General features: G+C 43.1%; 1 protein-coding gene across 1 annotated transcript in view; it reads left to right on the forward strand.

Annotated features, from left to right (window-relative positions):
• LOC117346185 (vomeronasal type-2 receptor 26-like) overlaps window positions 1-26129 on the forward strand; it is a 48457-nt gene that overhangs the window by 6989 nt on the left and 15339 nt on the right. The window contains exon 3 of the mRNA XM_033915587.1: window positions 10528-11289. Coding sequence (XP_033771478.1) covers window positions 10528-11289 — 762 coding nt within the window. The remainder of the gene's footprint in view (window positions 1-10527; window positions 11290-26129) is intronic.

Consider the following 26129-nt stretch of genomic DNA (forward strand, 5'->3'; position numbering starts at 1 on the left):
ATCTATGAAAATAAAGCGAATTTTGTTACAACATTGGCATGTCATTCAATTGTTGAAAGACATGCCTGAGGCCCCCCTGTTTGCTTTTCAAAGACATCGCAATATTGAAGAGATAATTCATTCTCCATGTAATTCAAGCCCACAGGGATATCATAGGGGGTGTGGGAGTTGTCAGTGGTGTCCCCTTACTATGGCAGGGGAAACTTGGATTCACCCCACGTTAGGCATAGAGGTACCTTCAAGAGAGTTTACTAACTGTAACACCACTAATGTTATTTACGTTATTCAATGTCCTTGTGACAAGATTTACGTTTGTAGAATGCAACGTTCTATCAAGATACGTATGAATGAGCACAAGTCCAGGGTACATACATTAACAGATACTGCACCAATTGTTAATCATTGGATCCAGGCGAATCATACCTGGGTTGATATAAAATGGCGAATTATTGATTGTGTAAAAATCGGGAAGGAGGGTGGGAATTATAAAAAAGCGCTCAACATAAAAGAGCAAAAATGGATTTATCAGTTGGAGGCTTTGTCCCCTAGTGGGTTAAATGAAGAAATCGACTGGATGTCCATCATATAAATTATATCAATTCCACTAAACACATAATTATTTATATTCAGTACTGGTTTTGGGTCTGTGTTTTTTCAATTCCCGGGGGGGGCGTGTCCTTGCCTGGGTTTTAAAAGAAGCGGAAATGACGACAGACGCCCTCAAAGAATGAATGATTCTACATCGAGAGGAGCGAATCTCACAAGAAAGTAAGCTAGAATCGTGGGCTTTTAAGTCATGGGGTGAAACGTGGTTAGCCATATGAATTTTTGAATTTTTGAATTAGTAATTTATTATAGTGGGATTGGGTAAAAGTTTTGATACTCACGCTATGTTTAATGTTTTGCAGATAATTAACAAGGGAGCCTCGACCCTGAGGAAAGTACATGAAACATGGTCATGTTGGTGGAGGCGCTCCTATTTTAAATAAGTTCAAAAAAAAGAAAGAACGAACTTTATAAGTTAAGTACAAGTTACATTACATTACATTACATTACATTACATTAATGACTTCTATTCCGCCTGTACCTTGCAGTTCTAAGCGGATTACAACAAAAAGATAACTGGACATTTCCAGGAATAGGAATACAATTAACGACGTAGGGCCTAATACATCTAAACGATAGCTGGACGTTTTCAGGAAGAGGAATACAGTTAAAGGCGTTAGGTCTAAATCACATGTTGAAGGGAGGATCCTAAGAAGGGGAGAGAGGGGAGAGGAGTGGGGTTAGGAAATTAGAATGTATTTCTTGAATAGTATGGTTTTGATTTCTTTTCGAAAAGCTTTGAGGTCAGTTGAAGCTGTCAGTAGGTTGGTGATGGAGGGGTCCAATTTAGCTGCATGTGTTGCTAGTAGGTTGTCGTACATCTTTTTGCGCTTAGTTCCTTTATAAGGGGGGTAGGAGAAAGGGGACTGGGTTCTCCTTTGTCTGGAATAGAGGTTCCTATTTAGGCGGTTGTTTAAGTGGGAGGGTGCCGTTCCGTTTAATGTTTTGAATATTATGCAATATAGCTTAAATTGGATGCGGGCTTGTATTGGAAGCCAGTGTGAATCTAGGAAGGCGTTGGTGATGTGGTCAAATTTTCGAAGGGAATAGATCAGTCTGAGGGCAGTGTTCTGGACAGTCTGTAGTTGTTTTATTAGGTAGGTGGGACAAGGAAGGTAGAGGATATTGCAATAGTCCAGTAGACTTAGGACTAGAGAGTTGCGCGGGGACAGAAATCCCACCCGTCCCCACCCGTCCCCGCCAAAGTCCCACCCGTCCCCACCCGTCCCCGTGAGGAATCCCTCCGTCCCCACCCGTCCCCGCGAGGAATCCCTCCGTCCCCACCCGTCCCCGCGAGGAATCCCCTCCGTCCCCACCCGTCCCCGCGAGGAATCCCCTCCGTCCCCGCCCGTCCCCGCGAGGAATCCCCTATGTCCCCGCGAGGAATCCCCTACGTCCCCGCCCGTCACTATAAACTACAGAAATAGTTATTTCATTTAATTATGCTACTGAATTAAAGGCTCTGGTAGAAACCCATTTAAAAATAAGCAAAAAGACTTTATTAATTTGGAAATATTAATTGGGAAGAATACATACTTTGTAAACGGGTTTCTACCAGAGCCTCTAATGTTTATAAATTTTTATCAACACAACTAATATACTACTTTATCCTTAAGCAAAAAATAAAAAAAATTTTTCCTACCTTTATTGCCTGGTTTCTGCTTTCCTCATGTTCTCATTCAGTTCCTTCCATCCACTGTCTCTCTTCCTTCTGCGTCTTCCATTTGCTCTGTTACTGTGCCTCTCCCTTTCTCCCCCCTCCCAAATTGGTCTGGCACCCATCTTTTTCCCTCCGCTCCCCCCATAGTCTGGCACCTCTGTCTTCTTCCCTGCCAGCGTCTTCTTCCCATTCCCTCTTCCCCATTTCCTTTCAGTGTCCTTCTCCCCCACCATCTTTCCCATGTCCTGTCAGGCAGCATCCTTCTCCCCTCTCTGCCTTCCCCATGTCCTTTCAGCGGCCTTCTCCCCCCTCTGTCTTCCCCATGTCCTTTCAGTGGCATTCTCCACCCCTTTGTCTTCCCCAGTGCTTTCAGGGTCCTTCCCCCCCCTTTCTCCCGTTTACCCCATGTCCTTTCAGCGTTCTTTTCCACCCCTTTGTCTTCCCCAGTACTTTCAGCGGCCTTCTCCCCCCTTAAGCGTCTTTTCTTCTCCACTCCACCTTTCCTCCCTCCCTGCCTCCACCTTTGTGGCGCTTTTGCACCCGACCGACAACAGAACAGGCCCGGTCGGACAAATCTCCCTGTCCTGTAGCCGCGATCTAAATTACCTTCTTACAGCAGCTGGAGTAGTGAAGCTGCTGTAAGAGGTAATTTAGATTCGCGGCTACAGGGCAGGGAGGTTTGTCGGCCGGGCCTGTTGTCGGTCGATCGGGGGACCTGACCGGCTGTGCACATTCTTCGGGGCGAACCGCCCCCTCCCCCCTCTTTCGTTCGCCATTGCCTTCTTCCTACCTGCCCTGCCGCAGCCGCACACAGCCGACCGGAAGTCTTCCTGATGTCAGCGCTGACGTCGGAGGAAGGGAGGGCTTTGCTTAAGCCCTCCCTCCGACGTCAGCGCTGACATCGGGAAGATTTCCGTTCGGATGTGTGCTGCGACAGGGCAGGTAAGGAGAAGGAGACTACCCTCGCGGCTCGACCAACCCCGCTGCGATCCAACCCCGCAGGAACCCCGCTACCCTCGGAGGCGTCCCCACGGGATCCCCGCGACCCTAGGGGGCGTCCCCACGGGATCCCCGCGACCCTAGGGGGCGTCCCCACGGGATCCCCGTGACCCAATGGGGGAACCCGCGGGATCCCCGCGGGTCCCGCGGGATTCCCGTCATCCCCGTTCCCGTGCAGCTCTCTACTTAGGACTAGGGATTGAACTATGAGTCTGTATTGTTCTTTGCCGAAGAATTTTCTAATTTTGCGAAGGTTGCGCATGGTAAAGAATGCTTTTTGTGTGATTTTGTTCATATTGAATATAGAAAAATTTAATAAATATTTTGCATAATATGATATATTTTGATCCCATGAGATCCCGTGAAGAGTGGGTTCAGTGTATTCGTACACTTGAGCCAACGGGTACAATTTCCCTCTGAGGATTGAGTATCAAAATATTCTTTCATAACCATCCTGTTATTAATATGGGGATGTGATATATAGCCGGGGTTTATTATATTGAGTGGATGAAGTTGGTCCGGCTACTTGTATAGCCACTCGGATAAATTCTTAATGAATTAAGATGCATTAAGTTAATTCAGGGACCCTTTTACAAAGCTGTGGGGCATTTACTGTAAAAGGGCCCTAATTTGTTAAGATATGTTAAGAAATCATATGTATGCTATCAAATATACATGCTTAACCTATCTAATTTGAAGTTATCAGCTGTAGGAGTCCCTAACATATTTTAGTGCCTGTAGGAAAAGACTATCCAGGGCTCATCATTTCATCATCTCTATTTATCAACTTTTAGCTTTGTGTCCAGTTTCAAGAAATCCTTGTAAAATGCTTGCTATCACAGCAGTGAGGAGGTAAGGGAGCAGGATAACGCTATGGAATTGGGGTGGAGGAATAGAAGCGGGCAGATGATAGAAGTGGAGAGAAGGGAGAGAGCGAAGAGGGCAGACATTGGATGTAAGTTGAGAGGGGAGAGCAGTTGCTGAATGGAAGTGGAGAAAGAGAACACTGGATGGAAGGAGGGGATAAAGAAAAAGGGTATATGCTGGATGAAGGAAGAAGAGTTAGAGAGATAGTGGAGGGGTGAAGGAAGGGGGTGGCAATCTGTGGGTAAACAGTGAAAAGAGAGATACTGAGGACTGAATAGTAAGAGATAATTTAATTTAGACAGAGGCAGAAAATAGAGAAGAGAGATATGCCAGTACATGGAGGCGAAGGGGGAAAGAGACAGAAATATTAGATCTGAGTGGAGAAAATGAGAAGAGAGAGAGGGAGGGAAGGAGGAAGGACAGAGTTGCCATACAATGAAGGGAAGAGAGGGAAGAAGATGGATGCCAGACCAAGGAGGCGGGGAGGGCAAGAGGAAAAATGGAAAGATGGAAGGGGGTTGGCAGACAGTTTCTGGAAGGGGCAGACAGTGGATGGAAGGAAGAAAATGACAGGAAGATGAGGAAAGCAGAAACTGGACAACAAAGGTTGTCAGGTGCCATCAACTCATGCTCGAGTCCTAGTTCAATGTTAGATGAATATTGGAGAAGAGCAAAGAATACCAAAACCCCCTATACCTTTGCTTCGACTACAGCAAAGCTTTTGACTGTGTAGAATACAATAAACTATGGAGTACTCTAGTGCAAATAGGAATACCCAAACACATAATTCAGCTGATAGAGAGCCTATATGAAAGTCAAGATGACAAAGGTAGAAAAAAAATTATATTTTTTAATTTTTATGCTTTAGGATAAAGTAGTATTGTAGCTGTTTATAATTAAAAAATGGAAATGGACTCATTTGAATACATTTTTGACTAACTTTCAGAGACAAAATTTTCCTTCCTCGGGTCAGACTGGATACTGTAACAGCAGTATACTTTACTGACCTAAGAAAAGAGGTTTTGACCTCTGAAAGCTAATTGAAAAATGTATTAGTCCAATAAAAATGGAATTATTTTATTTTCTATTTTCCATTTTTAGTTTACTTTCATTTGTTAATTTGAAAAGTGATTTGTTATTTCTCTTTTTTCAAATTTACATCTGCTATCTTTATAATTTGTACAGTATTGGGGGATATGCACCACTGTTTTGTAGTGTTGCATTGTATGCAGAGCCTTATGGTTCAGTTTTGTATACATGTTTCTATTCCCACCCCCTTTACAAAAGAGCAGAAGAAACATAGAAATATGAAGGCAGATAAAGGCCAAATGGCCCATCCAGTCTGCCCGTCTGCAGTAACCATTATCTCTTCCTCTCTAAGCGATCCCACATCTTTATCAAGTTTCAAGTTTATTAAAATTTTGATTTTCACGCAATATCAAATATTTTCAATGCATATAACAAAAATAAAATTGGGGAACTAAATGAATCATTTAAACAATAGACATAAAAGCATATCCATAAATAAAAATACATAAAGAATACAGGGATAAAATTACATTTGTTTAAAGTAAAAAACCAAAAGAAAAACATTTAAGGAAGAACAACTTCAGGAAAGGTATAATAAAAAACAATAAAAAAAATCATTAATATTTAAGTGAAATTTAAGTGAAAAATACATTTTTAAAAGAAGACTGAATCCAAGAATAAATAGGGAGATCATAAGAAGGGAAAATTATCTGATTTAAGATTCAAATGCATCTTTATAAAGGTAAGTTTTTTAATTACTTTTAAATTTTTCTAGAGGTTTCGGCGCGCAGAAAGATTGGAAGTTTGTTCCAGAGTTGAGGTCCAAAAATAGAAAAGGTTGTATTTCTTCTAGTACCTATTACTTTCAATGATGGAATGGTTAGTAAGTATTGATCTGCTGATCTAAGAGATCTAGCTGGGGAATAGGGTATCAAGTACCAATATAAGAATATTGGGGTATTAGTTTTCTGAATTTTAAATGTAAGCAACGCAATTTTGTATGTTATTCTATGTGAAATCGGTAGCCAATGTGTGTTTCTTAAATTCAGTCTCTTATCTGGGAGACCGTTCCATGCATCCACCACCCTTTCTGTAAAAATGTATTTCCTTAGATTACTCATGAGCCTATCACCTCTCACCTTCATCCTATGCCCTCCCATTCCAGAGCTTCCTTTTAAATGAGACTTGACTCATGCACATTTACACCAAGTAGATATTTTAACATCTCTCTCATATCTCCCCTCTTCTGCCTTTTTTCCAAAGTATACATATTGAGATATTTAAGTCTGTCCCTATATAGCTTATGATGAAGACCATGTATCATTTTAGTAGCCTTCCTCTGGACCGACTCCATCCTTTTTATCTTTTTGAAGGTGTGGCATCCAGAATTGTACACAATATTCTAAATGAGGTCACACCAGAGTCTTATACAGGGGCAATAATACCTCCTTTTTCCTACTGGCCATATATCTCCCTATAAGAACATAAGATTTGCCGCTACTGTTCCAGTAGGAAATTATCCAACCTCGTCTTGAATCCTTTAGGGTGCTTTCCCCTATAACAGCCTCCAGAAGAGTGTTCCAGATTTCTAACACTCTCTGGGTGAAGAAGAACTTCCTTAAGTTTGTACAGAATCTTTTCCCTTCTAACTTTAGTGAGTGCCCTCTCATTCTCTTTATCTTAGAGAGGGTGAACAATCTCTCTCTACTAAGTCAATTCCCTTCAATACCTTGAATGTTTTGATCATGTCCTCTCTCAATCTTCCCTTTTCAAGGGAGAAGAGGCCCAGTTTCTCTAGCCTCTCGTTGTACAGCAACTCCCCCAGTCCCTTAACCATTTTTGTTGCTCTTCTCTGGACCCTGTTGAGTAGTACTGTGTCCTTTTTCATGTACTGTGACCAGTGTTGGACACAGTATTCCAGGTGGGGGCATACCATGGCCCAGTATAATGGCATGATAACCTTTTCAGATCTGTTTGTGATCCCTTTCTTAATCATTCCTAGCATTCTGTTTGCCCTTTTCGCCGCCGCCGCACATTGCGCAGACGGTTTCATGGTTTCATTGACTTGTCTACAAGTACTCCCAAGTCTCTTTCCTGGGGGCTCTCTCCAAGTATAGTACCAGACATCCTGTATTCATGCATATGATTTTTGTTACCAACATGCATCACCTCACACTTATCCATGTTGAACTTCATTTGCCATTTCATAGCCCATTCCTCGAGCATATTTATGTCTCTTTGTAGGTCTTTGCAATCCATCTGTGTCCTCACTTTTCTGAATAACTTTGCATCGTCTGCATATTTAATCACCTCATTTGTCATGCCAATTTTTAGATCATTTATAAATAAATGAAGAGCACAAGCCTGAGCACTGAACCCTACGGCACTCCACTCTTGACACTTTTCCAGTCTGAGTAGAAGCATAGAAACATAGAAACATAGAAAGATGACGGCAGATAAGGGCTACCCCCACTCTCTGTTTCCTATCCGCAACAAGTTTTTAATCCTCGTGAGGATATCACCCTCGATTCCATGGCTCGCAATTTTTCAAAGTAGACTTTTATGCGGAACCTTGTTGAACGCCTTCTGAAAATCTAGATAATACGATGTTGACTAGTTCACCCTTGTCTATCTTCCCATTTACTCCTTTGAAGAAGTGCAGTAAGTTTGTAAAGCAAGATCTTCCTTTGCTAAAACCGTGCTGACTGGTCCTCATCAGCCTGTGTCCATCAAGGTGATCAATGATGCGATCCTTTATCAGCGACTCTACCATCTTTCCCGATACTGAGGACAGACTCGCTGGTCTGTAGTTTCCCGCATTTCCCTTCCAACCTTTCTTGAAGATCAGCGTAACATTCGCCACTTTCTTTCACCATCAACCTTTTAAACCTGTTGGGCCACCTTAATATCATCACATACAATCACACCCAAATCCCCCTAAACTTCGGTTTTTAGCACCAGCCAGCATGCTGAATGCTCTGCACTGCACCGACAGTCATAGAATTCCTATGAGCATCAGAGCAATGCAGAAAATTCAGACCACCAGCCGACACTAAAAACTTCTGTGCTTTTGTAAAAAGGGAGGGGGGTTAGTTTGTGATTACTTATTCCATACTGGGTGAGGGTGGTTCTTTGTGTATGAAAGACATGGTTTTCTGTTAGCATTGATCAGCCTTGTTTGGCGAAATGTATCAGGCATGGTTCCCGGGAGCACCTTGAATAAATCTGATTTGAATCTCCTTATTGTCTGCCGATTTCTTTTGTTCCACTTTGGATTCTTTGATGGACCACTTGCCTTTTTGTTTTGTTACAAATTAACATACATGGAGTGGAACGTATTAGAGGAGTTATATATTTTATTGTTTATATATACATATGGGTTACATTTGGATGACAAAGAATGAGGCAGTTGAGAGGAATTGCAAAAGGTTATTAATATAGACTTATGTTTCGGATAGCATTACTGCTTTACAATGCATTTGAACACTTTTATATATGTATGGAAAGGGTTCAGAGTTAAAGTCCTGGGCAAGTAGGTGGGAAGGGAAGGAAGGGGAATTTGTTCAGAGATATTTGGGGCTTGCATGGAACTAAAACTACACTGGCACTGGTATGGTAATCTTTGTTGTTTGTTTTTAATTTTATAATAAAATAAAAAAATAAAAGTGGAAATGAAGTAAATAAGAAAACAGGTAAATAAATGGGGCGGGAAAGGGGATAGGTCAGGATGTGGGGGGCAGGGTGTGGGTGGGGTGTGAGTGTAGCACAAGTGGGGCAGGGTAGGGCTAGGGGGCCCAGTGTACTTGCATACCCACCTCTGTGCCCAGATGTCTATGGATGTACTTGCTGCATGTCTTGACTTACGTGCATTTAAAAACATCTCAGCAGTCCTGTTTTGTGGATCAGAGCAGGATTTACCTGTCCTGCTGTATGTAAATCTATTATCCACCCTCAAGCTGGCCATCAATTTTAAGATACAGAATGGCGGGGATCACTCCTGCTATTAGAAGAAATGAATAAATCAAGTTTCAAACTTCTTTATTTTTGATATACCGTTTATCATGGTTAACAATAAAATAGAATATTAAAAAAAATAAGATAAAAAACATGGCTAAACTAAAAAGAATGAAGCATTTACGCATTGACATACATATTACGAAGGGGAAACAATGGGGAGAGGAAAATTATTAAATACATCATAATGGAAAATAAAAATAAAGGGAGTTGCATCATAGGAGAAGCTTCCACCCGCAAATGCACGTGACTTCAGGCTTGCTCGGCGGCTTGAAAACTGTAAAGTAAGACGCGCCACAAAGGTAAGTGGGAGAGAGATGCTCAGACCATGCAAGGAGTGCTGTAGAGTGGTGGGAAGGAACAGACACTGAAGGGGGTGGAGAGGAACAGATGCTGAAGGGAAATGGGGAATAGAGGGGGGATGGTGGAAAGGAACAGATGGGGAAGGGAAATGGGGAAGAGAGATTGGAGAGAAGATGCTAAAGGGAATGGGGAAAAGAGATGGGAGAAGGCTCTGAAGGGAAATGTGGAAGAGAGAGCAGGAAGAATACACTGAAGAGAAATTGGGAACATAGAGTGAGGAGAAGACACTGGAAGGGAAGAAGACAGAGACTATGAGGGAGTGGAAGGAAGAAAAATGGTGCCAGACTAACTGGGGGGAGGTGGAGGGAGAGATGGAAAGAAGAGGCACAGTAACAGAGCAAATGGAAGATGCAGAGAGAAGCAGACAGTGGATGAAAGGAATTGAATGAGAAGAAGATGAGAAAGTCAGAAACCAGACAACAAAGGTAGAAAAAATATATATTATTTATTTTGCTTTAGGATAAAGTAGTATATTAGTTGTGTTGATAAACATTTATAAACAAAACCATGCCAGCTGAATATCTCTTTCTCTAGTTCAGCAGCCAGAACTTTGATTTATAATGAATGAATAAGCTAAATATTGCATACTGAGGCTTGTATGGATGCTGTGGGGACAATAGTCAAGGAGATGGGGATGGGGCAGGGTCAGTGGTCACGGGGACAGGGCGAGGACAATGGTCACAGGGACAGGGATGGTGCAGGGACAGTGGTCATGGGGACGAGGACAAATTTTTTCCCCGTGTCATTCTCTAGTCCAGCATTAGCTTCCCTATCTTATACAATATTACACTGGCTTTTACCAAACTGCAGTAGAAGTTGCAAGAAAGAGGAAAGGATCAAACTCACAACCTCAGGATGCTGAGGCAGCAGCTTTAACCACTAGGCCACACCAAAACTTAGCAGTATAGTCATCTTCTAAATATTTAAAAAGTGAATAAAACATACTTTAACATGACAAAGATAGTGATACATTCAATCTTATTTTTCAGATCAGTTACACCTCAGGGAATCTTTTCATGAGTGACATGGTTAAGTTTCCTAATTTCTACCGGACTGTCCCTGGTGATCTACACCTTTGCACTGGGATAATCAGGTTACTAAAGCATTTTGACTGGACCTGGGTTGGTATCCTTGTATCTGATGATGAAAACAGCATGAGGGCTGTGCAGATACTGAGAGAAGGGATTGAGCGGAGTGGAGGTTGCATTGAATTCATACAAAACTTCCATCTCTCCAGTACTATTTTACAGATCGCATCAACTTCAACTAAAGTGATTATTTTCTATTGTAATAGAGATTCTATACAGGTAATAAAAAATATAAACATCTGGAAAGCATCTAAAAAGATTTGGATCACCATCTGTGATTTAAAACTGACCATTTTCTCAAACTATGATGATAAGAAAAACACCTTAGGCTTCATCATGGCAAAAAAGAATATTCCAAGATTTTATAAATTTGTTCGTGAGGTGAATCTTGCCCAGTTTCCAAGTAATTCATTTATAGAGTCGTGGTGGAAGGAACTGTGTAATGATCAGTGCCCCAAGAGCATCCAACGATCCTGCAGTGGAAATAAAGTACATTCCCATTTCATCCACTGCAGCAACATGAACTCTGGGAGCAGCTATAACGTATACAATGCTGTGTACGCCTTGGCACATGCACTACATGCCATGATCACATCTAGTTCTGAGAATACCACCATATGGAATGGAGAAAGGGAGAGATTTGGGGATTTTTTGCCATGGAAGGTAATTTGCTTTAGGGCCTTATATCAAACAAATTAGCACGGGCTAGCACAGCAAATGCGCCAAAACCCATAAGGATTTAAAAGGCTTCCGTACACTTGCTGTGCGGCTCTCAGCTGCACCTACATAGCTGTGAACTACATGACAGATAAGTGCTGGAAAACTCTGGCTTACATTTTCTATAGTCGGTACAACAAGAAAAGGGAAGGGAGGTGTCACAACAGTGCAGCATCACTGCATAAGGTAAGGACTTTTGCTTTTTTATCATGGCCCCTTTTTTTAGGTGACGCTAAACATGATTCTCCAAAGCTTAGAGGGGCATAATCAAGAAAAAGGTCTAAGTCCCCTTTTGGCCTAAGGCCCTAAATGTTGAAAGTAGAAGCCCTAAATGTTGAAAGTAGAGCCTTAGGCTCCTCCTGTGGGTGGGGCCTTAAGCACATGGGCCAGATTGGGTCCATGTGCTTAAGGCCCAGCCCACAGGAGGAGCCTAAGGCTCCTGGGTCTATTACTTTTTGGCCCAGGTGCCTCAGGCCCCACCTATGGGCGGGGTTTCAGCTGCCTGGGCCAATCCGGCCCCATTCCATAGCCGGCTGGCCTGCCAGCCAAGCGGGCTTGGCACCCATCCGTCCGGCCAATGTTTTGAGGTACGGGGAAGGGGGTGGGGTTGGGGGGTCAGGGGGTCAGCGGGGGGGTTGTGGGTTGGCGGGGGCCGATAGGGAGTTTGGGGGGCAGTCATTGGGGGGTTTGTGTCGAGGGCAGGAGGGCCTGGGATCCATCCTGCCCATATTGTAGTGGGGGTGGGGGGTAGGGGACTGCCTGGGCAGGAGGGCTTGGGCTCCCTCCTGCTCTGATCGTAATCAGGGGGACTGCGGGGCAGGAGGGCTTGGGCTCCCTCCTGCCCTGAACAAAATTGGGGGTTGGGGATCGTTGGGCAGGAGGGCTTGGGCTCCCTCCTGCCCCGATCATAATCTGGGGGATCGTGGGGCAGGAGGGCTTGGGCTCCCTCCTGCTCGATCTTGTAGGGGGTGGGGGGCGAGAGGCCAGGATGGCTTGGGCTGCCTCCTGGCCTGATCGTAATCAGGGGTGTTGGGGATCACAGGGCAGGAGGGCTTGGGCTCCCTCCTGCCCAATCGTAAGAGCTGGGGGAGGGGTGATCACTGCAGGAGAGATGGCTCATCTCTCCTGCCAGCAATGGTGATCACCCCCCCCCCCTCTGAACTGCGGCATTTAGGTGAGGATCACTGGAAGGGGAGATGCCCTGCCGCGATGCTCACCCCGAAGTGCCGCGGTTTGGAGGGGGTTGGGCGATCACCATTACTGGCAGGAGAGATGAGCCATCTCTCCAGCAGCGTACGTTGCAGTAGGGGGTAGACAGGTTGCTGGGGCCGCTTATCTGATCGTAGCAGCCACGATCAGCTCAGCGGCCCCTTTTTTGGTCTAAGTCAAAATGTATAAGTGCCGACTAGGCAACCTGCCTAAAGTTTTGGTTATACCTGCTGCACACCTAGGTCTAGGTCGGCCCACCTCCCACCCACCTTTCTCCTCCTCTAAAAATGCCTCTTTTCTCTCTGTGCGTTTAGAGGCAGGGGATAGGCTTAAGCTGGTTTTAGATAAGTCTAAATCCAGCTTTGATTATGGGTACTTGGACGATCAGGCTTTTTGATCATCCAAGTAGCCATTTAGGCCACTTTTTAGATGGTTTTTTCTTTTGATTATGAGCCCCGTAGGTTTTTAATTTGTACTTCAAATCAGTTAATTATGTGTCTTCTCTTAAGGAGTTTAGTGTGGCGTTCCAGAGGGTAGGAGCTGTAACCGTGAAAATGTTTGAGAGCATTGTATTGATGTATCTCAAGGATAGAATAGCAAGTAAGCTTTGAGATGTGGAGCGGAAGGACCTTTGGGGGGTGTATGGAATGAGCAATCTGTTTATGAAATCTGCAGAGTTGGTGGAATGGATTTTGAATGTTAAAAGGATTTTATATATTATTCTATGTTCTATAGGAAGCCAATGGGCCTTAATGAGTAGTGGCATAGCAGGGTCATATTTTTTTGGCACTGAATATAACTTTGATTGCAGTATTTTGCATGATCTGTAAGTATATTATTTCCTTCTGGGTTATGCTTTTATAGAGAGAATTGCAGTAATTCCGCCATGAAATTATTAATGAATGAATTGATGGATGCTGGCTATGTAATATACACCATGATTGATGGTGTATAGTACATAGACAGTGTGATAAACAGCATTGGGCTATTCTATTACATCAGTTGATGGATGCTGGATCACGTAATTTGGAGAGGGAGCATAACATGCATAGTCTTTGGAAGTAGCTTCGAACTACTGTGCTAATTTGACTGTGGTAGGGTAGTTTTGAGTTAAACGTGATGTCTAGATGTTTAAGGGCTCCTTTTACGAAGCCGCGTTAGCGGTTTAACGCGTAATAGCACGTGCTAATTTGCCAGCTGCGCTAGCCACTACCACCTCCTCTTGAGCAGGCAGTAGTTTTTCGGCTAGCGCAGGGGTTAGCGCGCGCTAAAAAGTTATGTGCGATAAAGCTGCTAGCGCGGCTTCGTAAAAGGAGCCCTAAGTGGGACTGTTTGTAGGGAAATTGATGAAATGGAATCTTTCTTATTATAAGTTACAGGCGCCACTTGGGATTCCACCAATTAATTAACTTATGGCATCTATGTTGTCACAGTGGGCAAAGAGGCTAAAGGCAACCAGGCTAAGCAACTGTTGTGAGCAGCATCAATCAGAAGCTAGCAGCCACCTGGCCTTTGCCTTAACTGTTCCAGATGTGCAGTTCAGGAGAGCACAGAGCAAAGCATAATCCCAGTGGAGAAACAGCTTCCAGCCAATCCACAGGAGACTAGAACCAGGGATAAAGAATGGAGACCTCATCAATAAAGGCAACTTTCTAAACCTGATGTTATTTTCCCTGAGTTAACATATCAGCAAAAGCATGAGGTCCAGGACTCTGAAATAGAGGAGGAATATAAAACAGATGCAAAACAATGGGGAAAATGTTGAAGACACACCCATGGAGACCTGAGTGCAAAGCTCAATGCTCAACTGAACTACTGGGACATTATGATGTTTAAAAACATAAAGCATACTAACTAAAGTGTCACCCTATCTTAAGGAGAGTTGTAAATCTGCCTGGAAGAAAGATTAAGGACTGTGAAAGCTGGTAAAGAAACTGCTAGAGAAAATCCTGAACACTATTGCCAGTGTTTAGAGAGTAAAAGGATTTCCCACTTTTTCCTTTTCTTATTAAGCAGTTGCTAAACCCTGGCTGGAATCTGGTGTAAAGGACTGTGTGAAGAAAGAAGATAATTCCAGGAATTCAGCTGTGAAAAATTCTGAAGTAGTAATATAGTAGCAAATGTTTTATATTAGCTGAAAGGGAGGTTTTGGGTGAGTTCTAGACCACAGTTCTTCAACCGCCAGTCCGCGGACCGGTGCCGGTCCACATGAAATTTTTGCCAGTCCATGCAGGGCCGGCAAGATTGACTTACTTCAACTTCCTGCCGGTCCGCGCAGGGCCGGCAAGATCAACATCTGAAGTCTACGCTAGAGAGCTGCACGAGGACGATGGGAATCCCGTGGGGACACCCCCTAGGGTCGCGGGGATCCCATGGGGACGCCTCCGAGGGTCGCGGGGTTCCTGCGGGGCTGGATGTACTCAGTCGCGCGGCTCTTCTCCCTACCTGCTCTGCTTGCAGCACAGAGTCAAACGGAAGTCTTCCCACTTTGGCGCTAACGTCGGAGGGGAGGGAGGGCTTAAACAAAGCCCTCCCTCCCTCCGACGTCAGCGCTGACGTCGGGAAGACTTCCGTTCGGCTCTGTTCTGCAGACAGGGCAGGAAAGGAGAAGAAGAGTAGCCTTGCAGCTCGAATGGCGTACCAAGGGAGGGGGGCGGTCTGCCCCAGGTGCAGCACAGCCGGCCAGGTCCCCTTACTTTTGTGGCACTTCCCCAACCGACAACAGCCTCGGTCCGACAAACCTCCCTGCCCTGTAGCCGCAAATCTAAATTACCTTCTTACAGCAGCTGTAAGAAGGTAATTTAGATCTGCGGCTACAGGGCAGGGAAGTTTGTCCGACCGGGCCTGTTCTGTTGTCGGTTGGGTGGGGAAGCGCCACAAAGGTAAGGGGTAGGGAGGAAGAAAGGGAGGAAAGTTGGAGTGGAGAAGAAAAGATGCTTAAGGGAAATGGGTAAAACTGAGGGGGGAGAAGGACGCTGAAAGCACTGGGGAAGACAAAGGGGTGGAGAAGGATGCTGAAAGGACATGGGGAAGACGGGAGGGGGGGGAGAAGGACCCTGAAAGGACATGGGGGAAGACAGGGGGGGAGAATGATGCCGAAAGGACATGGGGAGGACGGGAGGGGGGAGAAGGACCCTGAAAGGACATGGGGGGAGAAAGATGCTGAAAGGACATGGGGAAGAAGGATGCTGAAAGGACATGGGAAAAACAAAGGGGTGGAGAAGGACACTGAAAGGACATGGGGTGGATGGGAGGGGGGGGGAGAAGGACACTAAAAGGACATGGGGAAGACAGGAGGGAGAAGGACACTGAAAGGAAATGGGGAAGAGAGAGTGGGGAGAAGATGCTGGCAGGGAAGAAGACAGAGATGCCAGACCATGGGGGGAGCGGAGGGAAGAAGATGGGTGCCAGACCAATTTGGAAGGGGGGAGAAAGGGAGAGGCATAGTAAAAGAGCAAATGGAAGACGCAGAGGGAAGAGAGACAGTGGACGGAAGGAATTGAATGAGAACATGAGGAAAGCAGAAACCAGGCAACAAAGGTAGGAAAAGAATTCTATTTCTGTTTTTTTTTTTTTTTTTTTGCTTCAGGATAAAGTAGTATATTAGTTGTGTTGATAAAAATTTATAAACATTAGAGGCTCTGGTAGAAACCCGTTTACAAAGTATGTATTCTTCCCAATTAATATTTCCAAATTAATAAAGTCTTTTTGCTTATTTGTAAATGGGTTTCTACCAGAGCCTTTAATTCAGTAGTATAATTAAATAGAATAACTATTTCTGAAGTTTATAGGGACGGGCGTGGATGGAGGAGATTCCTCACGGGGACGGGCGGGGACGGAGGGGATTCCTCGCAGGGATGGGTGGGGACGGAGGGATTCCTCGTGGGGACGGGTGGGACTTTGGCGTGGACTGGTGGGATTTCTGTCCCCGTGCAACTCTCTAGTCTGCGCTGGGCCGGAGAGATCTTGGGGAGCCTCCGACAGTGGCTTTCTCCCCTCTCTGCAGCTCTCCTTTACTTCCCAGCGTAGCGATTCACGAAGGCAGCCTCGGGGCTTTTGCTGAGTCGCGGCTGCCTCTGATGATGCAACTTCCTCTTTCCTCAGAGGTGGTGCGACCCAACAAAGGACCTGAGGCTGCCTTCCTGAATCGCTGCACTGGGAAGTAAGAAGAGCTGCTGGGAGGGGAGAAAGCCACTATCAGAAGCTGCTGGGCAAGGGAAAAAAGGGCTGCTACTGGAGAGGGAGAAGGAGAAGGAGAGATGCTTCTGGGAGGGGAGGAGGGAAAGGAATCTGGGAAGCTGCTGGGCAAAGAAAAAAAGGGACAGCTGCTACTGGAGAAGGAGAAGGAGAGATGCTTCTGGGAGGGGAGGAGGGAAAGGAATCTGGAAAGCTGCTGGGCAAGGGAAAAAAAGGGACAGCTGCTACTGGAGAGGGAGAAAGAGAGATGCTTCTGGGAGGGGAGGAGGGAAAGGAATCTGGGAAGCTTCTGGGCAAGGAAAAAAAGGGACATCTGCTACTGGAGAGGGAGAAGGAGTGATTCTGCTGGGAGGGGAGGAGGGAAATGAATCTGGGAAGCTGCTGGGCAAGGGAAAAAAAGGGACAGCTGCTACTGGACCTAGAGGGAAGGAGAAGGAGAGATGCTGCTGGGAGGGGAGGAAGGGAAGAGAGTTACTGCTGGACAGGAGGAGGAGGGAAGGGAGAAGGAAAAAAGGAAGGAAAAAGCTGGCAGAGAGATTAGAGGAGGGGAAGGGGAGACACAGGCATGAGAAAGTAGAGAGTGATGATAGGAAGGGGTCAGCAGAAAAATAAGCAGAGAGGGACAACGATGATAGATCTGGTGTAGGAGAGCTAAAAATGAAGAGAGCAGTGAAGCTGGAATGAATCATGTAAAAAGGAGAGAGGGGGCACAAGCTGGATGGAAAGGGGAGAGGGGCATAGAAAGAAGACAGATACCATATGGAAGGGGGAGAGGACAGACAGTGGATGGAAGGGGCAGATGCTGGATTGAAGAGACAGAGAGAGCAGACGCTGGAAGGAAGAGAGTGAAAAGAAGATTGAAAGCAGAAACCAGAGACGAGAAAAGGTAGAAAAAAATACATTTATTTCTATTTTGTGATTAGAATATATCAGATTTGAAATATATATCCTGCTAGAGCTGGTGTTAGACATAACTGGGGACTGCAAAACCCAGGTAGTGCTTCTTTAGCTTCCAGCTTGCTTAGGGCGCTCTCTGACCAGGGGGCAGTTGCCTTAGTTGCACTCCCCTAAAACTATTCCTGTCATGTGTGACTGCAGTATTCTGTTAGCATGATATTTCTGTGTAGCATTCTGTAATAATTTGGCTTGTTCAGTTTTCTTGATAGTAGAGGGGATATATGTGAAGGAGAGGGGAGACAGGGGTTTTGTTGATCCTTGCTCTGAATTATTTGTATTTATAAAATGACAATTGTACAGAATATTGTTTCTTTTTATACTTTAATAAAATACATTCAATATAAAATCATAACTGAGGCTTGTGTGGATGGGATCAGATGATTTGTGGGGACCGAGCTAGTGGAGATGGGACGGAAACGGGGTTTTTAAATTTTAGTCCTAGTAGTTTGCCGGTCCACAAAATAATTCTTTTTTTTCTGCCGGTCCACGGGTGTAAAAAGGTTGAAGAACACTGTTCTAGACAACAAAACAATTCTGGGAGGAAGAACCCTGCTCCTTTCAAATGTTTTAATCATTTTGTGGCAGTAGAAAAATGGTAAAGGTTTTAGAAATGCTTACCACCTGCAGGAATTGGTAAAACCTGATGTGCAGGCCGCAGCCAGGCTTTTGCCTGGGTTTAAAACCCTTTAAAGAAATAGGGAATTCAGGAAGAAGTGAAGGCTACAGGACAGATGGACTGTACAAATCCTGTGCCTTACTAGAGACCTAAGAGTTGTTTTGAAATTCCATGGACAATTGTATGATTGAAAAACTTTTTTGCTGATGTTAAGGATGTATTTGCCAAGAAACTGTTGTTTTTCTTCTGTTTTGTTCTGAATGGAAATAATTCAGAATCCTGAAGTTATAGGGATGAAGAATATTGCTTAAAGCAGCAGGCCCAAAATAAAGCACTTAAAATGAATCTCTGTTGAAAAAAAAAAAATCCATCCAAGTCCATTAGTCATTGAAAAGAAGATATGCTCCAGAGAAATAGATCACATCAATAGCAATTAGGTGGCTGTTACTTTTTTTTTTTTCCATGAAATTTTATTGAAAATTTTACAAAATACAAGGGGAATAACAAGTCAGAACAATATCAAGCATCATATCCAGGATACAAGGAAAAACAGAGAAGGGTAAAAGATTCATTATAATAGGATAAGATCAAGTACATACAACTGTATTACATTTCAGACTGGTATAGTAGATATCCAAGTTACTATCAATAATAATAAAATGTTAAGCGTGCATGCGCACTTGCGCCACGTGTTCCCTGTTCCATCGCGACGGCACGAGTGCGCATGCGCGCTTATACGTCACAGTCTCCTTTTTTTACAGCCTGGCTCGCTGAGAGGGAGAACGTCACTGGCACTGGGGAGGGGTGGGGGATGCCAGTTCAGCTCGGCTGCTCCGTCTCTGCCATCTCAGCAGCCCCCGAAGCTCCTCAGCAGCCTGTCCCGCTCCCTCGAGAAGGGCTCCTGATGGTGGCACTGCTGCTGGTGGCGCTGCTCCCGCTGCTTTGCGTGAGCGACGCGCCAGAGCTGGACCCCGCCTGTCGGCAGCGGATAGACCACATGGTGAACGGCAGACAGAGGTGAAGATGGATTGACGGGAGATGCTGGACTGTTGGGGGGATAGACAGAGGGGAGATTCTGCTTTGGTGGGGGTTGGGGAAAGGAAGGGATGCCTACTGCTGCACAAGGGGAGTAGGAAAAGGTGCTAATGGACAGGGGGGGGAAAAGGAAGGGAGGCCTACTGCTAGACAGGGGGATCAGGAAGCGGTGCTGATGGACAGGGGGTGGGGGGAAAGGAAGGAAGGGAGGCCTACTGCTGGACAGGGGGATCAGGAAGAGGTGCTGATAGACAGGGGGGAAAAAGGAAGGGAGGCCTACTGCTGGACAGGGGGTGTAGGGGGAGCAGGAAGAGGTGCTGATGGATAGGGGGGAAAAAGGAGGCCTACTGATGGATGGGGGAAAGGAAGGTAGGTGTACTGCTGGACAGGGGGAGCAGGAAGAGGTGCTGATGGACAGGAGGGAGGTAAACAAGGGAGAAGGGCTGCTGCTGGATAAGGGGAGGTAAAAGGAAGGGAGAATGGACAGGGGGAGCATGCAAGAGGTGGTGATGGACAGCCAAAACAAAGAAAGAGAGAAATATAGAAAGTGGCTGAGAGAGAGAAAAAAATAAAGACAGACACACACATACATTCTAGCACCCGTTAATGTAACGGGCTATAAAGCTAGTGAACAATATATAAGGGGTGGGGGGAGGGAAAGAGAAAAAGCAAAGAATAAGAAGATTATGAAAAGAAAAGAGGAAGGGAGAGAATGAGAAAAAGAGACAGTACCCCTGGAGATCAAAGACAGGAAAAGAGAAGAAGAAGAAACACTATATAGAAGAGAAAAAGTAGGTAGGAGAAGTCTAGAATACTAGTAATAAGGCTTTAAAGAGAGTCTAGGTAGTCAGTAAAATTGGACCATTTAGAATGTACTTTTGTTGTTAGTGGCATAGTTGCAGAAATCAACATCTCTCATTTGTGTTGTAATAAGACAGATTTATACCAAAAATGGACATTTAGGGAGTCAAATTATTTCCAATTAGATAAAACAAGCCGTAAGGCAACTATAAGAAGTGTGTTGAATAAAGCATATTGAGATGTCGATAAGTTAAGTGAAGGTGTCTCTGATTTAAGGACAATTATTGTAGGGGAGAGATTTATGTTGAGATGGAAGAATTTTTGAATAATAGACCAAACATCTGCCCAGAAATTTTGCAGACATTGACATTCAAAAATCAATGGTCAGACCACACTTAGAATACTATGTCCAACACTGGTCTCCATACCTTAAGAAGGATAAAATTCTGTTGGAGAGGGTGCAAAGGCGAGCCACGAAACTAGTCAAAGGCATTTAAGCTACATGGAATGCCTCGGAAAACTGGGACTGTTCACCCTCGAAAAGAGAAGACTGCGTGGGGATCTAATAGAGACTTTTAAAATATTAAAGGGATTTGATCAAATTGACCAGGAAGCAGCATTACTGACATTTTCAGATGTGACACGGACAAGAGGTCATAGCCTAAAACTGAATGGCAGCAGGTTCAGGACAAATGTCAGGAAGTTCTGTTTCACACAAAGAGTGGTGGGCGCTTGGAATGCTCTCCCGAAGGAGGTGGTGGCAGAAAATACTGTGCTGGGTTTCAAACGCATGTTGGATGCACACCTTCTTGCAGATCATATTGAGGGATACGGGAAAACCGGGTCTCCAAAAAGGAGCACCTAAATGGGCCTCCGCGTGTGCGGATCGCTGGACTAGATGGACCTTGATCTGATCCGGTGAAGGCGTTTCTTATGGTCTTATGTTCTTATGTTATATGCAATAAGGTGCCTGGAAGTGATTTACAGTTCCAACAAGTGTTGGAGGGTAGAAGGCCTGAAACATGTAATTTTTGGGGCATCCAATTGGCTTTGTGGTGGAGGAAGAACATAGATTGCATTGAATTGGCTGAAGAGATGGTTCGGATTGTTTTGGACCAGAAAGTTTCCCATTTTCAATCCGAAAGTCTGCAGTTTAAGTCTAATTCCCATGATTTTTGGAGGGGGGGGGGTGTACATCAGGTCGGGAAATAAGAAGAAGTTTGTATATAGAAGATGCGACGTGACCTGTGTTCAGGAGTTTGGGAAGCAAATGAAACATAGTGGAAGTTTCAGTGTTCCTCAATTGTAGAATTTTAGATTTTTTAATCATAGAGGAGAGTTGGAGCCATTGGTAAAAGAAAGGGGCTGGGAGATCAAATTTATGTTGTAGTTCTGAGAATGTCAAAAGTTGAAGCGAGTGAGTGCAAAGGTCCGCTAAATATTGAACTCCAAGAGTGGCCCATTTAGACCAAAATATGGGTGTTTTATTAATGAGGAATAGGGAGTTGTGCCATAGAGAAATATATGCAGAATTCTTGATAGGTATGTCTAGGACTTCATCAAGTTCAAGCAGACATTTGGCTGTTTGAGAAACAATAGGATTAATAGTGTGGAATATAGTGTCAGAAGTTAAAATAGGGGCCAGTAAAGGGTAGGCCGGGAAAAGAGCATTTTCTAGTTGAAGCCAAAGCGGAAGATATGTATGGGAAGAAGTAAACCAATTACTGGCCTGTTGAGAAATAAAAGCTTTATGATAAAGTAGAAAATCTGGAAGAAAAACACCAGCTTTATCCTTTGGGGCTTTAAGCTTTTTAAGGGCAATTTTGGGGGGTTTATGATTCCAAATGAAGGCAGAAATGTGTTTATCTACTGTTTTGTAGAAAAGGGGTAGAAATAAGTGGGGAATCATGCTAAGCACAAAGTTAATTTTTGGAGCTACAACCATTTTAACCGTCTCAACTCTACCCCACCATGAGAGATGGAGGGGATGCCAGGATTGTAACAAGGATTTAAGGATTGTTATCAAATTATCACCATTGTGTTTGATCGTAGCAGGAAATGATGTATATAGATTAATTCCCAAGTATCTGATATGTGACGGGAACCATAGAAGATTAAACGGCTGAATTAATTCAGGAGAAGAATAGTTATTGAGGGGTAAGACGTCTGTTTTTTGTTTATTTATTTTGTAACCTGAGAACACAGAGAAGGATTGAATGAGATCAAAGAGAACAGGAAGGGAATGATCAGGTTTGGTGAGATAGAGAAGAATATCATCTGTATAGGCCGATAATTTATATTCTGCATTGCCGTGTAGAATGCCCGAGATGCCTGTAGTAGAATTAATGGCTAAAAGAAGAGGCTCAAGTGCCAGATTAAAAAGGTACGGTGAAAGGGGGCATCCTTGACGGGTACCACGGTGCAAAATGAAAAAGGGTGACAAAATATTATTAGTAATTATAGAGGCCCTGGGATTGGAATAAAGGATTTGGACATAATCTAAAAATTTAGAAGGAAAGCCGAACCATTGCATTGTTTGAAACAAATGGGACCATTCCACTCTATCAAATGCCTTTTCGGCATCTAGTGACATGGCTATACATGGAGCTTTAAAAGAACTAGCAATCGATGCTAGGTGGAAGTAAAGGCGAGAATTGTCGGAAATGAGTCAACCCGGCATAAAACCAACTTGTGAGAAGAGATGAGTTTACTAATATGGTGCTGAAGTCTATGGGAAAGGACTGTGGCATAAATTTTGTAATCAACATTTAATAGTGATATGGGCCTATAGTTGGAGATTTGTTGGAGGTCTTTGTTAGGTTTAGGGATAACCGTAATTACAGCATCAAGAAAATGACTGGAAGAGATCCGCTGAGAGCTAAGAGAATTGAATAGAGAAGTAAGTATTGGGGACAGCTTATCTTGGAAGGCCTTGTAAAGCTCTACGGTAAGCCCATCTAATCCAGGTTTTTTCCCAGAAGAGAGGTGCTTTATAGATGATATTATTTCAGAGACGTCAAACGGCTTTTGTAGGAAATCACAGTCAGCTTGAGAGAGTTTAGGAGATTTTAGTGAAGCCAGAAAATGATTTATAGAATCAGGTTGCTCAGAAACTTCTGAGGAGTATAATGTAGAGTAAAAAGAATGAAAGGCTGTAGAAATGTCAGAGTGCGAGGATAATAAATGCCCAGTAGAGCTTTTTATAGATAGGAGCTGGATTTTAAGTCGTTTCCTTTTTAGGTAGTTAGCTAACATTTTACTATTCTTATTCATTTCTACATAATATTTGGTAGAGGTAAGGAAAATGTCTTGTTGTGCGGCAAGACTAGCCAGTCTATTATAAGAATATTTCAATTTATATATTTCTGGTAAGAGGCTTTTATCATTGGAGGCAAAGAAGGCCTGTTCTTGAGTATGAATTTGAGAGTCAATATTGAGAAGTTTCTGTTTATTTTTCTTCGTTTGATAAGCTTGAATAGAGATTAGTTCACCTCTAAGAGAAACCTTAAAAGCCTCCCAAATAGTCAATGCATCAATAGAATCAGACATTTTAAAGAGAAAGAATTCATCAATAAACTTAGCTAGTCTATGTTTAGCAACATCATCCATTAATAGAGTATTAGAGAGTCTCCATATTGGAGATCTGATTTGTTGGGTGGCAGAGCACTGTAAAGTAATGGATATCGGGGCATGATCTGAGATAACTATATTATTAATGTTGGTGGTAGTTAAATTGGGAACTAAAGAGGAGGAAATGAGAAAATAATCTATTTTTGAGTAACTACTGTGCAGTGAAGGGAAATACGTGTATTCCCTACTATGTTGAAGTGTTGAAGTGTTGAAGTCTCCAAGGTTCAGATAGATTATAATGTTTAATAAGAAAGTGAAGGGTAGAGGCAGCTTTAGAATGGGTGATGGAGGAGGAAGAATGTTTATCTAACCAAAGGTCTAGAGGCAAATTAAAATCGCCCGCTAGTATGATTGGAAGTGGATCAAATTCAGCGATAGAGTGAAAGTGTTGTGTAAAGAATTCAGGGGAGTCAGTATTAGGAGCATATATATTGACAAGTAGAACCACCTGCGTAAAGATTTGAGCTTTAACTATTAGCCATCTACCTTCTGAGTCATGTTTAAGTTCTAGAGGTTGGAGAGAAATATTTTTATGGGATAAGATTGCAACTCCATGTTTCCTGCCAATTGCTGGAGATTCAGCAATGTAAGTTAGCCAGTCCTTAGAGCCCAAAAAGTGGGAGATGTTAGAGATATGAGTTTCTTGCAAGAAAACAATAGATGGCTTCAATTTTTTAAGATGAGTGAAAATTTTTTTACGTTTAACTGGGTGTCGTAAGCCGTTTTCATTCCAGGATACATATGTAAGTGTTGATAAGGCATTAGAGGCAGCCATATTGCATGTGGGAATGGATTAATCCTATGAAAAATTGAAAGCTGAGAAGCAGAATGAGAAAAGAGAGAGAAAGGGTGGATCTCCAGGTACAGTACCAGCGGAAGGCATAGAGAGCATAAAGAGCCCAGCCAGATGGAAGTAATGTGAAAAATGGGGGAAAAGCGACAGAGCAAGAGACGCCATAAGAAGGAGAACCTCCAAGTTGTACTAATGGATCTAGAGATTCAGACAAAGGAAAGAGAAAAGGAGACAGAAAGGTAGAGAAAAGAATAGTCGAAGCATAGGTATGAACAGCGTATAGAAAGAAGAAGAAAACAATAACATACAGGAACCAGAGAGATAAAGTAATATATATGAAACAGTGTGGAGCATAGTAGTCAATTCTTTCATGTGTATGCACAGCATCGAAGAGATAGGTGAGGATTATCAGTAAAGAAAGTACAAAGTAGGAAAGAGATTCAAGTTCAACAACAGGAAAAAGTAGGGTAATCAAAATTCAGCTTGTAGTTCATATTAATGGAAAAAAGGGCAGTAAAGTGCAGAAGTTATGCATATATTTATAAAAATATATAAAGAAAGTACATATTAAAGAAGCAGGTCAAGTTCATCATAGTGAACAATAACAATAAATAGTAGGGTAGTCAAAATTCAGATTGCAATTCATATTCGTAGAATAAGGACAATAAAATGCATTCATTATGTATATACAAATAATAAAAAAAAATAAAGGAAGTACATATCAGTGAAGAGGTTCAAGTTCATCAGTGGGAACAATAACAATAGATAGTAGAGTAATCAAAATCCAGATTGCATTTCATAGTAATTGGAAAAAGGGCAGCAAAGAGTAGGAGCTATGTATATATATATAAAAATATAAAAATATAAAGAGAAAGTACATATTAGTGAAAAGGTACAAGTTCATTATTGGGACTGACAACAATAAATAGTGAAGTAAGCAAAACACAGATTGCATTTCATAATAATTGTAAAGGAGGACAGAAAGAAAAAATAGAATAAATACAATAAGCTATCAGTATAAGTTATGAGCAGAAAGCAAAGTTAGATTAAACAGAAGGGACGTGATAAATGCCAATTCAGAGATCAGGGACTAAGGCATTTCATACCAGCAGAGTAAAATTCATGCAGTCAAATACAAAGGGAATAGTAAAAGTCATCTGTCTGATTTAGTCTTAAAAGGGAAAAGAGCAAAAGGTAATTCAAGAAGTGCAGTACACAGTCCAGTGATGGATATCAACAAATCTCATGAGCAAGTTAATTTAGCAAAGAGAAATTAATTTAAGGTATATCAATAAAAACCATGAAAGTAAAAGGGGGTAGAGGAAAACCACATTTATAATGAACTATATAATAAATGACTAGACTGTATGGGGCATTTCAATCATAAAGATATTAATTCATATGAGGAAGGCACCGTTAAAGCAAATCGGAGAGAGAATAGAAAAGGAAGAGACTTGCATCATAGAAAAGATAAGAATTCATGGCTTAGTGAAAATGGACGAATCGAAATAACACAGTCTAAGAGAACAGAAAGGAGAGAGAGAGGGA

This window comes from Geotrypetes seraphini, chromosome 12 (assembly GCF_902459505.1).
Source record: "Geotrypetes seraphini chromosome 12, aGeoSer1.1, whole genome shotgun sequence".
NCBI classification, from domain to species: Eukaryota; Metazoa; Chordata; class Amphibia; order Gymnophiona; family Dermophiidae; genus Geotrypetes; species Geotrypetes seraphini.